The 12455-nt window shown below is 45.0% G+C and overlaps 1 protein-coding gene across 2 annotated transcripts in view; it reads right to left on the bottom strand.

Moving 5' to 3' along the window:
- agbl4 (AGBL carboxypeptidase 4) overlaps window positions 1-12455 on the bottom strand; it is a 430345-nt gene that overhangs the window by 198580 nt on the left and 219310 nt on the right. For both annotated transcript variants that reach the window (XM_046300835.1, XM_046300836.1), the window contains one exon: window positions 7982-8198. In XM_046300835.1, coding sequence (XP_046156791.1) covers window positions 7982-8198 — 217 coding nt within the window. The remainder of the gene's footprint in view (window positions 1-7981; window positions 8199-12455) is intronic.

Here is a 12455-nt window from a genome sequence, read left to right as displayed (position 1 = left end):
TTCTGTAGAGGACCCCAGAACCACGTAGAGAGAGAAAGCGCTTCAGTGACCACGCTTGCTCATCCCCAACCCTGACCGCCCTAAACACACGCCCTCACCCTTGGGCTGTCCTCCCTATGACTGCCTCAAGGCCCTGTGTGTTTAATTTATAGTGAGACTGCCTCTTGTTGTTTTATTCAACAGGGACAATATGTCCTCTCCTCACATGTTTACCATACTGTGGTCAGCAGCATTTGAGGATGCCTTGTGTGACAGACAGACTCATAAAAGAAGGACTGGAATGAAGATCAGACTTATGTAAGTCTCATAGGCTTTAGAGTTGTTCTGTTGAAGGCACTGCAGGGATGGCTGCTCCTCTTCATTGACTCTTATCCTCACATTCAATCCCATGGGAGTACATCTCACCCACACACCCACTCAGAGAGCTCCAACTGTCTGGCTCCAACTACTATGCTATGGGAACATTGGAGAGGGGTACTGAGTGCTGTATACCAGGGTCAAGGACTTCGCTTTGTTCAGCCTTTCTGAGTAAAATGACTTGCTTCATAGAAAATTGTCCTCACATGTATGTTGAGGTCTAGGCTATAACTGCAGGCAGGGATAAAACGGACCAGGTTTCTGATTTAAATACCCTGGCAGTAATTCCATACCACAGCCACCAGCTAATCAGAACAATTTGGCTGTATCGATCTATACAGTATTGAAGATTCTAAACCAGCACAACATAATCTTCCCCTGTGGAATTAGACACATATAGGATCTGTCCCTAAGCCAACTGGGCCACATACTATTATCCTTCTAGGTAACTTTTGACAGGCTGAAGTTCTCAGAAATACACTAGTATCACAGACTTATTTTCATCCCAAATGACGTTATAGGAGGGAGTAATAATGACTATCCATCTACAATGGATGAAAATAACAGGCTATGCATTTCCTCCCCATTCAGCTTAAGCATTCAGAGCATAGCATCCTCATCTGCCACAGACAGGCACCGCAGCCTCTCCTCCCTATTCCTAAATATGTTTTTCACCCATTTACAACAAATTAAGTTTCCCTCAAAGTGAATTTCAAGCTTGGCTGCATTCAGAGGGTGAGCAACTCTCTTTTCATTAATTTTCATTCTTTTCTCCTAACAAATGATCTACTGTACACCTCGCTCTCTCTCTCTCTCTCTCTCTCCTTCCATATCTCTTTCTATCTCTCCTCTTTTCTCTCTTCTTCCTTCCAGGGTCCCAACTCCCCACTATGGATCTAGCAATGGAAAGCAATTACACTGTCAGAAAAGTGTATTCTGACCTATTAAAAAACCTGAACACTTTTAGAAAACTATTTCTTCTTTTTCCTCTTCCTTGGCCCCATGGGAGAGGAGGACTGACACTAAAATGAAACAGATACTTTTTTACATGCACGGTCCTCCATCCATGGAGTCATCTAGAAAGTAGTGGTTAGTAAATATTCATTGTCGGGCGGCAGAGAGAGCGAGAAGGACGGCAGTGCAGAGCTTTGTGGCTTGGATTCGATTTCTCTGAGAAGGAGCAAACGAGTGTGTCTGCGGCAGCGGATCCATTTTAGAACGCATCCCTTTTCCTCTGTCACTCGATCACTCACTCTCCCAACCACCTCCACATGACTCCCACACTGCAAGGCAACACCTACAGTACCCACTCTCCCTCAGCAGAGCCTTCCTTCCCAGCACCACCACTACCTACCTAGCCCACCACTGGAGCTAAGTGCCAGTGAGAAATGTTATCCCTGCACTGTGAGGCTTGTGGGTCTGCTAACAGTACCACCTCTCCTCTGGTGCCGATGCCTCAGTATGTGAGGACAGGGTTGTTGATGATGGAGAAGATCTATCTATTATAGGTGAGTGCAGCAGGAGAGAGAGGATGAGAGAGGAGGCAGAGGTGTTGTATCTGAGGCTGAGAGAGCTGCTGCCAGCTAAGTGACAACATAAGCCATGCTGGGTGATATCCTCCTGTCCATAAAGCACCCCTCTCCTCTCTCACCACTCAGTCATTCTATCTGCGGGCCCGTGAATATAAAGTAGCTCACAGAGCCGCTCCACAATATTGAGAGAGCGTTAAGCCTTAAAGGTGTGAGCGATTTCCAATTTCAAAAATAAATATTATCTCTGACTGAGCAAATCTGCTCTTTTTGTGCCTGCATTATAATAAGTCAAGTTGGAAAATACACCACCATCTGACAAACATTCTACTGAATTATCTTTCTACCACACATAGGCTATGGCCTCCAATTCCACTTAAGATAACGTATGTTAATGACAATGGCCACTGTCTCCACCACACTAGCCATACCTACCTTTTCTCCAGCCCACTCCATTCTTTCGTCATTACTATACTAAACACGGGTGAGATGGCATTGCTATAGGGGTCATGATATGCAATAAAGCACTGAGACAACAGCCTAGAGGAATCTCATTGGTCTAGATAAAAGGCCAGCTCAATAGCATGGGGTCGGATAAACCGTTTTATCTTCAATTTCATGTGGAATAAATTCCTTGCTCTACTGTTGGGGTCAGAGGCCAAGCCATTGATCCAACCTCGCTGAGATATAACAGGTGAAACAGACCCATTTATATCCCTAAATGCACATCCAGCTACATCAGCACTTTCCAACTATGTTGGAATATAGGTCAAATACCAATAAAGGCCAGCTTCTTGTCATAGCAACCAGAGCAGCCAGGGTCAAGCAAAAGTGATCATGCATGACCCCACAACCCTTCAGAAAGGTTGAGCCGCAGTCTGGTGTATGACATTCTAGGCTGCTGCAGTGTTATCATCTATAGGCAAACAGCATTCCTAGGCAAGACATCAGAACCAGAGATCATCAATTCCCTCTGTATGTTCTAAGCGACTTCCACTTAGTGCAGTCGCTGTATGTGATATTGTGCTCTCAGCTCATACAGATGATAATGAAGGCTTGCCCAGGCAGTCTGATAGAGGCTCAAAAATACCAGTCAGCTGTTGGAGGGCTCTCCAAATTAGACCGCCATCATAGGATCATTCATGGAAGAACAGACATGGCTGCTGTCAACAGCATCCTTGAACGGGGATGTGAAAGAGTGGACACAAAGGGAGAGCAAAATGCTTCATGATGTAGTGTGAGACACTTTGGCTGCTGTTAAGCCAGTAAATGGCAAGACCTCGTGCAATTACCCAGCAGCCTGGTTTCACACAGCATGGCCATCCATCCACCATGCAGTAGGAAAGACAAACCTAGTCTCCCTCTCTTCTCTTCTCTTCTCTAGCATCAGCTACTAACGCTCAAGTCAGTTTGACCTTCTCTCCTAGCGAAAGGTAGAGTGGCTATTGATTAAATCTTGGCACACAGTGTACAAACACAGCGATAAGCCCAGCAGACAGCCGCAGTGCCAACTCCGTGGGCCAAAGGCCCCTCTCATCCTTTATTCCCACTAACAGGCACGAAGACACAGTCCCCTACAGCCTGTCTGCAGGAGACCCAGTGGCCATTAGGACCGTAGAAAATCACCTTCCCAGACCAGCACATCATCTGACGTTTCCACACGCCTCTTTCCTCCTGGGAGCATTGGGATGGAAGGGCCTCTTTACATCCTCAGTCTGTGTGAGCCCTGAACGTTTGAAGGTGACATCCACAGGGCACTTAGAAGGCCTATTATTGTAGACAAGCTCAGAGCTGGTTTAGAATGAGGAGCAAAGGGTTTTGTGGTTATTACAGCAAGCATTGTGTAACTCCGTTGCAACAATGTCAGTTTATTGTGTTCCTATGTCAAATTTGAGGAACTTGTTTTCCTTATTTAAGCTGCACACTTCAAAATGATAAAATCCTCTGTTTTGAGAACATACTTTGAGGGTGATTCTTTTTCCCTCATTAAACACAGTAAGTATTGTGGAACTCAGTGATGGCAGCTGAGGGGTGCAGACTTAAGGATGGTCATCGACTCCTCACTTATCATCCTGAGCAGCTCCTATTTGCACATTAATCATAGATGGCTGCAGATAAGTGCTGCTTTGTCAGAGGTGACAAATAGTGCCACAGTTGGCCATCATGACAGGAAAGGAATGGTAAAAGTGCTTTCTCTGCAACTCCTAGACTGACTCTGCCCATAAGAAAATGCTTTGTCAACTTGTGTAGCAAACACACTTGGTGTGCTTTCAATACTGGGCCCTGGCCGTCTTTTTAGCAGTCAATACGAGAGAAATGGTGGAATAGTTTATGGAAACTTCTGCCTGGAGTGCACACACTTGTTAGCAGAGAAAGGTCCAAGCAGCATCCACTCTGTCTTCATGGACTTGTCCCTCAGGGGGAGAGTAGCTCACACAACAGTCAAGGAATGGATTGTAGGAGAAATGTTCAGAAAGAGAGAACAGGGGAATGGATACACTGCCTAACCCTTCCAACAGAAACCCTATGAAACCTTTCATATAACCCACTAGTCCATCACAGGACTGTAGACCATCACAAAGAATGTGTTAGGGTACAAGAAGCAAGAGAGACATCCAGTATGTCTGTAATGTCTGTCTTAAAAGAGCTGAAGGAAAGGAACCTTTGGCCATAAACAAAAGCCCGTGCTGCCTGTTAAATTGTCACAGATGAACAGAGGTTTTTCAAACCTCACCCCACATCTCATTGAATGACACCTGGGCAAAGCAGATGGCAAAAAAAGATTTCCATACACTGACTGACAAACATGCAAACGCATACTGCTTAGTATGCTTAGAAAGCTTTGGTGTTCACCTACAGTAGCACATACGCCATCAAAAAGCTGTTTTACTATTGGTCCCTGAAGCAGATCTAGGCGCTATATAAAAAGGGAGTGGAGAAGAGAGAGAGAGAAGAAAACGATAAAGGGATGGTAGAGAGACGGAGGCTAAAAGGCAATATGCAGTTCAAGCATTTGTTATTATCCCAGAAGTGCAATTATAGTAGTCCTCCCCTATTACAGTGGAGCTATGATCTCTCTTTGTGTTTGGTGGAGACGAGGCATCACAATTACTGCAGCTGTTTATCGGTAGGCAGGTAGACCTAGTGTGCTACAGCTGCTTGGCCCTGAGGCCTGATTCCCTCTGCTTGTCTTCCAGTCTCTAAGGCTGTCACTCTGAGTCCAGTTTGTCTCCTCCTCATCTTTTCTTACTTTGGCACTTGTTTACATTCCCTGAGACATCAGCCAATGTACACACTGACGTAACCCTCCTTTCAAATCCCTCCAACAATGAAAGTTGAAAGTTAATGCGGAGTAGCAGAAAAGTGGAGGAACTGTGTCACTGACAAATTCAAGCCCTGCATTTCTGACAAGCACTTTCAGGCTCATTCTGGTCTGAAACAATCCAAGCGACCTCTGATTTATAATCACACCTCAAATGTGTAGCTACATCTCTGAAATCAAGCTTTCCAACAAGTTCCATTTGGAGCTATGACTAGCCTATGAACAAGCCATACCTAATGATCAGAAATAAGGAGCATTGTACAGCACACTTTCTATCTCATGCCTTCATGCACAAGTTAAACTGAGTGAGAGGCTGATTGAAAATGCTATTGTTCATGCTAAGGCAATCAGTCAAGCTCACCAGTGAACGCCACACTAAATGTTGAGGCTTTTGTTTTACCCCCTGATGATTTACTATAGGTCCATTTGCTATTTAATGCCACAGTGTCATTTCTTCAAGGAGTCTGCATCTGAAAGGGCAATGGAACAAAAATCACTCTTTCATTGTGTGGGTAGATATGCACATGTGGTTTCTCTGTGTGTGTGTGTGTGGGGGGGTTCTCTCAACCAGCTTCACCTGGAATGCTTTTCCAACAGTCTTGAAGGAGTGCCCACATATGCTGAACACTTGTTGGCTGCTTTTCCTTCACTCTGTGGTCCAACTCATCCCAAACCATCTCAATTGGGTTGAGGTCGGGTGATTGTGGAGGCCGGGTCATCTGATGCAGCACTCCATCACTCTTCTTCTTGGTCAAATAGCCCTTACACAGTCTGAAGGTGTGTTGGGTCATTGTCCTGTCGAAAAACAAATGATAGTCCCACTAAGAGCAAACCAGGTGGGATGGCATATCGCTGCAGAATGCTGTGGTAGCCATGCTGGTTAAGTGTGCAATGAATTCTAAATAAATCACTGACAGTGTCACCAGCAAAGCACCCCTCACACCTCCTCCTCCATGCTTCACGGTGTAACCACATATGTGGAGATCATCCGTTCACCTACTCGGTGTCTCACAAAGACACGGTGGTTGGAACCAAAAATCTAAAATTTGGACTAATGAACTTATCCTCTGCAGCAGAGGTAACTCAATGTCTTCCTTTCCTGTGGCGGTCCTCATGAGAGCCAGTTTCATCATAGCGCTTGATGGTTTTTGCGACTGCATTTGAAGAAACTTTAAAAGTTCTTGACATTTTCCAGATTGACAGACCTTTATGTCTTAAAGTAATGATGGAGTGTCGTTTCTCTTTATTTGAGCTGTTCTTGCCATAATGTAGTATGGACTTGGTCTTTTATCAAATAAGGCCATCTTCTGTATACCACCCCAACCTTGTCACAACACAACTGATTGGCTCAAACGCATTAAGAAGGAAAGAAATTCCACAAATGAACTTTCAACAAGGCACACCTGTTAATTGAAATGCATTCCAGGTGACTACCTCATGCAGCTGGTTGAGAGAATGCCAAGAGTTTGCAAAGCTGTCATCAAGGCAAAGGGTGGTTCAAATATAAAACATATTTGATTTGTTTAACACTTTTTTGGTTACTACATGATTCCATATGTGTTATTTCATAGTTTTGATGTCTTCACTATTATTCTACAATGTAGAAAATAGTAAAAAATTAAGTAAAACCCTGGAATGAGTAGATGTGTTCAAACTTTTGACTGGTACTGTATATGGTAAGCTCTTCCAGCTAACATGTATCATGTGGGTGTGTGAAGCCACTGGAGGGACTTGGGCTCTTTACTGCAGCAGACGGAAAGGTCCCCTCATCCCTCTCTCATTGCAGGTCGTAATGAGATTGCTGGGCCGGGCTGTCAGAGATCCAGGACCGCAGGACATTAAAAGACAAATAAGGCCATAAAACGCCTCTATGACTATGCATACTAAACTAATCCTTAGTCTGAGTGCCAACTGACTCAGTTTTATGTCTGAACTTCTTGTATTTATCGCAAAGTGCTGGTGAGGCTAAAAAGTAGAACTAATGCTGCACACTTTGGAGCCATCATTTTGTACTTGGACATGTCATAGGACAGTGGGAAGCATAGAAATACTAATAGAATTCTAGAATTCTAATTATATGATGGGAACTATTGAAGGAATATGCCGATACCTGTTCTTGTCTTTGTTGCCAATTCTGGGCTCCTATTAGTTGAGAGATCACTTTCTGAAATGATTCTTCACCAACATCATCTGCCCTTTCAAACCATATTTCATAAAAATGTGACTCCTCTAAAAATTTACACCACATTCCTTATTAATAAATGCACTTTCAACATTGCCCCTTGCAGCTAGCTCTCCTTGACAAATGTTATTTCAAAAAATAATAATACAAAAATAATAATAATAAGCATTTCTAATGAGTTTTTCTCCTACTATTATTTGATAAGAGCAGACAGTACTGCAGGCAGTGTGAAAGATCCTCTTCCTGTTCCTGTGAAAAGAGAGAGCTCTCCTGATTACAGGCAGCAGTGTTCTCCCTCAGAGGGCAACCAGCGTGCAGCGCTGCACAGGCACAACACAGCGAGGAGACACTCTGTGTGGCTCAACCAGCCTCACCACCACACCACCTACAGTAGCACAGTCAATGATCCCTCCTGTCCTCTGGCTACAATCACACAGAGTTGAACAGTCATACTGATAACATGAAAATGTGAAGGGAGGACTGGTGGATAGACCTGGGCTGGGGCTCTTTGGTAGTCTGTTGAAAACTGTTTGATGAGGGAGAGAGGACACACACGTATATGCACGCATGCGCACGCACACACACACTCACCACACTGAGCCCCAGCTGCTCCCTCTGCAGGTAGTCCAGGTTCCTGCGCTCCAAGCTGTCCAGGTAGTGCTGCAGTCTGGTGTAGGTGTAGGGGTAGCAGTAAGCAAATTGGTACACATCATCCTCTCGATCAAAGCAGAAGGCAAAAGACATCACGTAGTTTCTCCGATGGTCAGGGCAACGGTAGTAGTACACATTCTTGGTCGGGAGTCTTTGCCTGCAAGGACAGGGGAACATTTCAAGGATTTAGAGAAAATTAATGTCTCATATACAATACATACTGTATACATATTAGATAATTCCCTCAGAACCTTTCCCCAGACTCTATCAGGTTGATAACCGATTATAAAGGGACAACTGCTTGCAGCATTTTGTCTATAAGGTCATTGGTATCAATGTGAGAGCATGGAACAGTACGGAAAGTTTCTAGTCTCGCTGTCATCCGGTCTGTTGTGGTAATGCCGAGGGCTACAAGGAGAGTGATCCAGGGGCCTTAAGTAGCGATCAATCAGAAATGTGACACTACTGCATCCCCTACAGCCTCTCAGTTTACTGCTCTGCTCTGCTCTGCTCTCTCTATTCCCCTGGCTGCCTCTGCATCTCTCCTGTTCACTGGGCATCATCTGAGTTGCATCCCAAACTAACTGTATTAAGCAGTAAATAAAGAAGGACAATGGTAGACTATGGATATTTCATACGGGCTAACAATTGATGGTACATCCCAGCTGAATGAGTGTCTACGCAGCTGATAACTGCATATAAAGCCTGTGCACATGCAAATAAAAAAGCTGACAACAAGGATATGTGAGAGAAAAGGTGGGAGGGGGGGGTGAATAACGATCCACAACAAATGTTGGCAAAGAGGAGTAGAAGAGAGTGAATCTTCTGAGAGGGGAAAAAGCAATAACGGACAGGCATTGAGCTGAGGCCACAGAGAGGATGATGGGAAGGGGAGGGGTGAGAGAGTGAGTGAGGAGGAGGGAGACAGAAGATAAGGGGAGGATGAGAAAGAGGAGGCAGATCAGAGGCTGTGATGGCAGGCTGGCGTCTCTCCTGTAGGACCAGGATCAGATTGAGATGCTATCTGTATCTGATAGCAGCCTGCCGTCCTGAGCGGCCTATCTGATAAGCAGAGGGCAGCAGGCAGCCTGTCTCAAATGAACCTGGGACTCACTGACCCCCCTCTCAATAAGCCCCATACTCTATCGCCTCTCAACTGGGGATGGGCAGATGGGAAATAGGCTGTTGGTTTTTATGCTGACGCACACACACGCATATATATATATACAAACAAACACTCAAAGAAAATGCTGCTGCCACTACAAAGTGAAATATAAAATTAAAATCAAACCAAATTAGCCGAGTTGTATAAGGCAAAGTGAGGAAAGGGGGAAAAGGCCAAGCTGATTATTCCCCTGGTAGAGGAGAAAGTGTTCCTATCTCTGTGCAAGTGTGCCTGTCTCAGCAGAATACTAATGCAGCCACCCCGCCCTGCCTCATGCCTGGCTGAAGGGAAGGAGAGAGAAAGAGGGGAGAGAGGTAGAGAGAGGGGAGTGAGAGGAGAGGGGGCAGTAAGCAGTGCTGGCCCGCCCCCTCCAGAGAAGGCTCTTATCCAGTGTCTGCAGAGCCCCAAGGCTGGCTGCCTGGGCGGGTGCCTCTCCCACACCCCTGCACTGCATCCTACAGGGCATTAGGTGGCTGACGAGCTAGTCGACAATACTACTGGGCACGGGCCCAAAGACATACACCACACATTCGTATGTATGCATGTGCTCAACAAGCGCCATGAAGAGAAGGAATGGGAGAAGGAAGCAATAATTTAAAACTTTTCTTTTAAGAATTTCTAAATTTTCACTAACTTTAATCTGCTTGTGTAATCAAGTATACTCAGTGTGATATTTTGGGATCTTGGCTCATGCAATTACCTTTAATTTAAATAAAATATATTACCTTTCATTTAAATCAAAGTATTTTATTCCTAATCAAACATATTGGTGGAATGTGGGATGAAAAATGTGTATTGGTGAAGTGTTTGTCCTGTTCATGTGAATTCATGTGAACACACACACACACACACACACACACACACACACACACACACACACACACACACACACACACACACACACACACACACACACACACACACACACACACACACACACACACACACACAAACACACGCACGCAAAACACACGCACGCACACATGGATGCCCACAAAACACACGCACGCACAAACACACGCACGCACGCACAAACACACGCACGCACACATGGACGCCCACACAAACACACACACACAAACACACACACACACACACGCACAAACACACACACACACACACACACACACACACACACACACACACACACACACACACACACACACACACACACACACACACACACACACACACACACACACACACACACACACACACACACACACACACACACACACAAACACACGCACGCAAAAACACACGCACGCACACATGGATGCCCACACAAACACACGCACGCACAAACACACGCACGCACGCACAAACACACGCACGCACACATGGACGCCCACACAAACACAGCACAATGATAGTTTGTGTCAGGAGGTCCCAGGTGTTTTGCTTCCTCCATTGCTTGTCCAGGTCTGAGTGCAGGACCTTCTGCTGTTCCCTGCACACCCAGGAGACCTGGCAGGCTGAAAACAGGGGGCCGCATTACCTTGTCACACCCCACCTCGGAAGAATGAAATAAGATGACACTTTATCCAGTTATTTATTCATCTATCTGTTTGGCATTATCCAGCCGTGCAGCTCTTCTCTGTACCATTTGACCTTGTTGGCTACTGAGCGAGTCTTCGATATTGATTGTAATTACACAACAGGAATTTACTGCTGGCCATCGCAGGACTGCTTTACTGTTATGAGCCAAAGACAATAGCTTTGTGTCTTCCTCTGGAGAGCAGCGATGCAGAGGCTGCTGTCCCCCTGGTTTATATCTCTGCAGTGTCTGCTCCTGAACGGCTGCTGGCAATTCGTTTTATCTAAATAATGCTGCCCCATGCCTCTCGTACTTCAGGATGTGGTACAGTGCCCCCATTCCCAAACAGATTTATCACTGCATGTGGCAACAACAAAAATGCCGCCTCCAATGATAATGTGCACAAACGTGGTTTCACAATTCAGTGCCACAGCAGACACACGCTCACACGTCACAAATATATTCAACACCACGGAAAGTTCCATCCTAAAGCTCAAGGTCATCAACTGAACGAGGGCTGTGAGACGTGTTAACACAACTTCCATACAAGAGCAGGCATAAATGAAGATAAGAAAAACAAAACTCTGCTTGAAATGTCTTATGTGATAACACGACTTCTCCGGTAGAATCCGGGTCAACACCAAAGAGAGCAGAGCACTGGCAGCTAAAAGCCTTTACTGAGGTGTCACTCTCCTTCCCTCTGCTTTTCAACTTCTCAACTGTTAGCAGATACAAGAGGGGCTTTGATTTTGATGTTGATCTGTTTCCTTCAGAAGTCTCAGAGATGAGGGATAAAATTGGTAGCTTTCATACTAGGGACATCTTGTCTACATTCTCAAATCAATCAAGCGTAGAGGTCACTGCAGTCACGCTACTCCCTTCTCTCTCTGCTCAAAGCTGAGCCTGTCATGCGCTCAATGTTGGGAATGGTTTCAAATATGTCCCACAAGTGCCACAGTTCTACACCATCAATTTGTGACAAATGGAAGCTCCGTTCCTAAAATAAAAATGTTTACATTTGGATGATATTTTTCACAATGATACTATACAACCATAATGTACTACCAGCCGCATTTGAAGAGCCAATCTCTCTACCTACGCTGCCAGATGTTGAACAATTTCACTTTTGTTGAAACATGGCACAGCCTCCTTCTTTTGCATACTAATCCAAGCAGAAAATAGCTTTAGAATGATCCGAAAACAGTCAAGTATGCCTCCTACTCACATGTGTGATGTATCTATCCATCTTTTTAGGATGCAGATCAGACATAAAGACGGTATCCAATCGCACTGTTACTAAGCAACCTCTCTTGCTTTGTCATTCTGTTGGCCGTATGTGATCACTGATGGTATACTGTAGTATAGTGTATAGTGGTTGCCACTGCAAGTCACTGAATGTCCTGGAAAGCATCAAATCAGTGTGTGGGTTTAAAACAATGTACAGTAGTCATGGGTTGTTAGTAGGCTCCGGGCTTTCCTCTGGAAAGGCATCTCAAAGCCCACTTTCTGTGGAGACAATAAGCAGTTTACAGAGACATCTGAGCCTGAACAGGGACCCTCTGAAGCTGAGTGGTTTAAACAAGCCGCTGGAAGATTTTCTAAGGTGTTAACATCAAAACCGTTAGGAGATTTAATTTGCTGTCTTGTCCCTTTTTCCACAGCATTTTGGGGAAAGACAGAAGTTAAAATAGGCATCACACGTGAGATGTGAC

Source organism: Oncorhynchus gorbuscha, linkage group LG15 (assembly GCF_021184085.1).
Source record: "Oncorhynchus gorbuscha isolate QuinsamMale2020 ecotype Even-year linkage group LG15, OgorEven_v1.0, whole genome shotgun sequence".
In the NCBI taxonomy this organism is placed as follows: domain Eukaryota; kingdom Metazoa; phylum Chordata; class Actinopteri; order Salmoniformes; family Salmonidae; genus Oncorhynchus; species Oncorhynchus gorbuscha.
The sequence above is the reverse complement of the archived record's forward strand: the minus strand, read 5'-3'. Positions and strand labels throughout refer to the sequence as shown.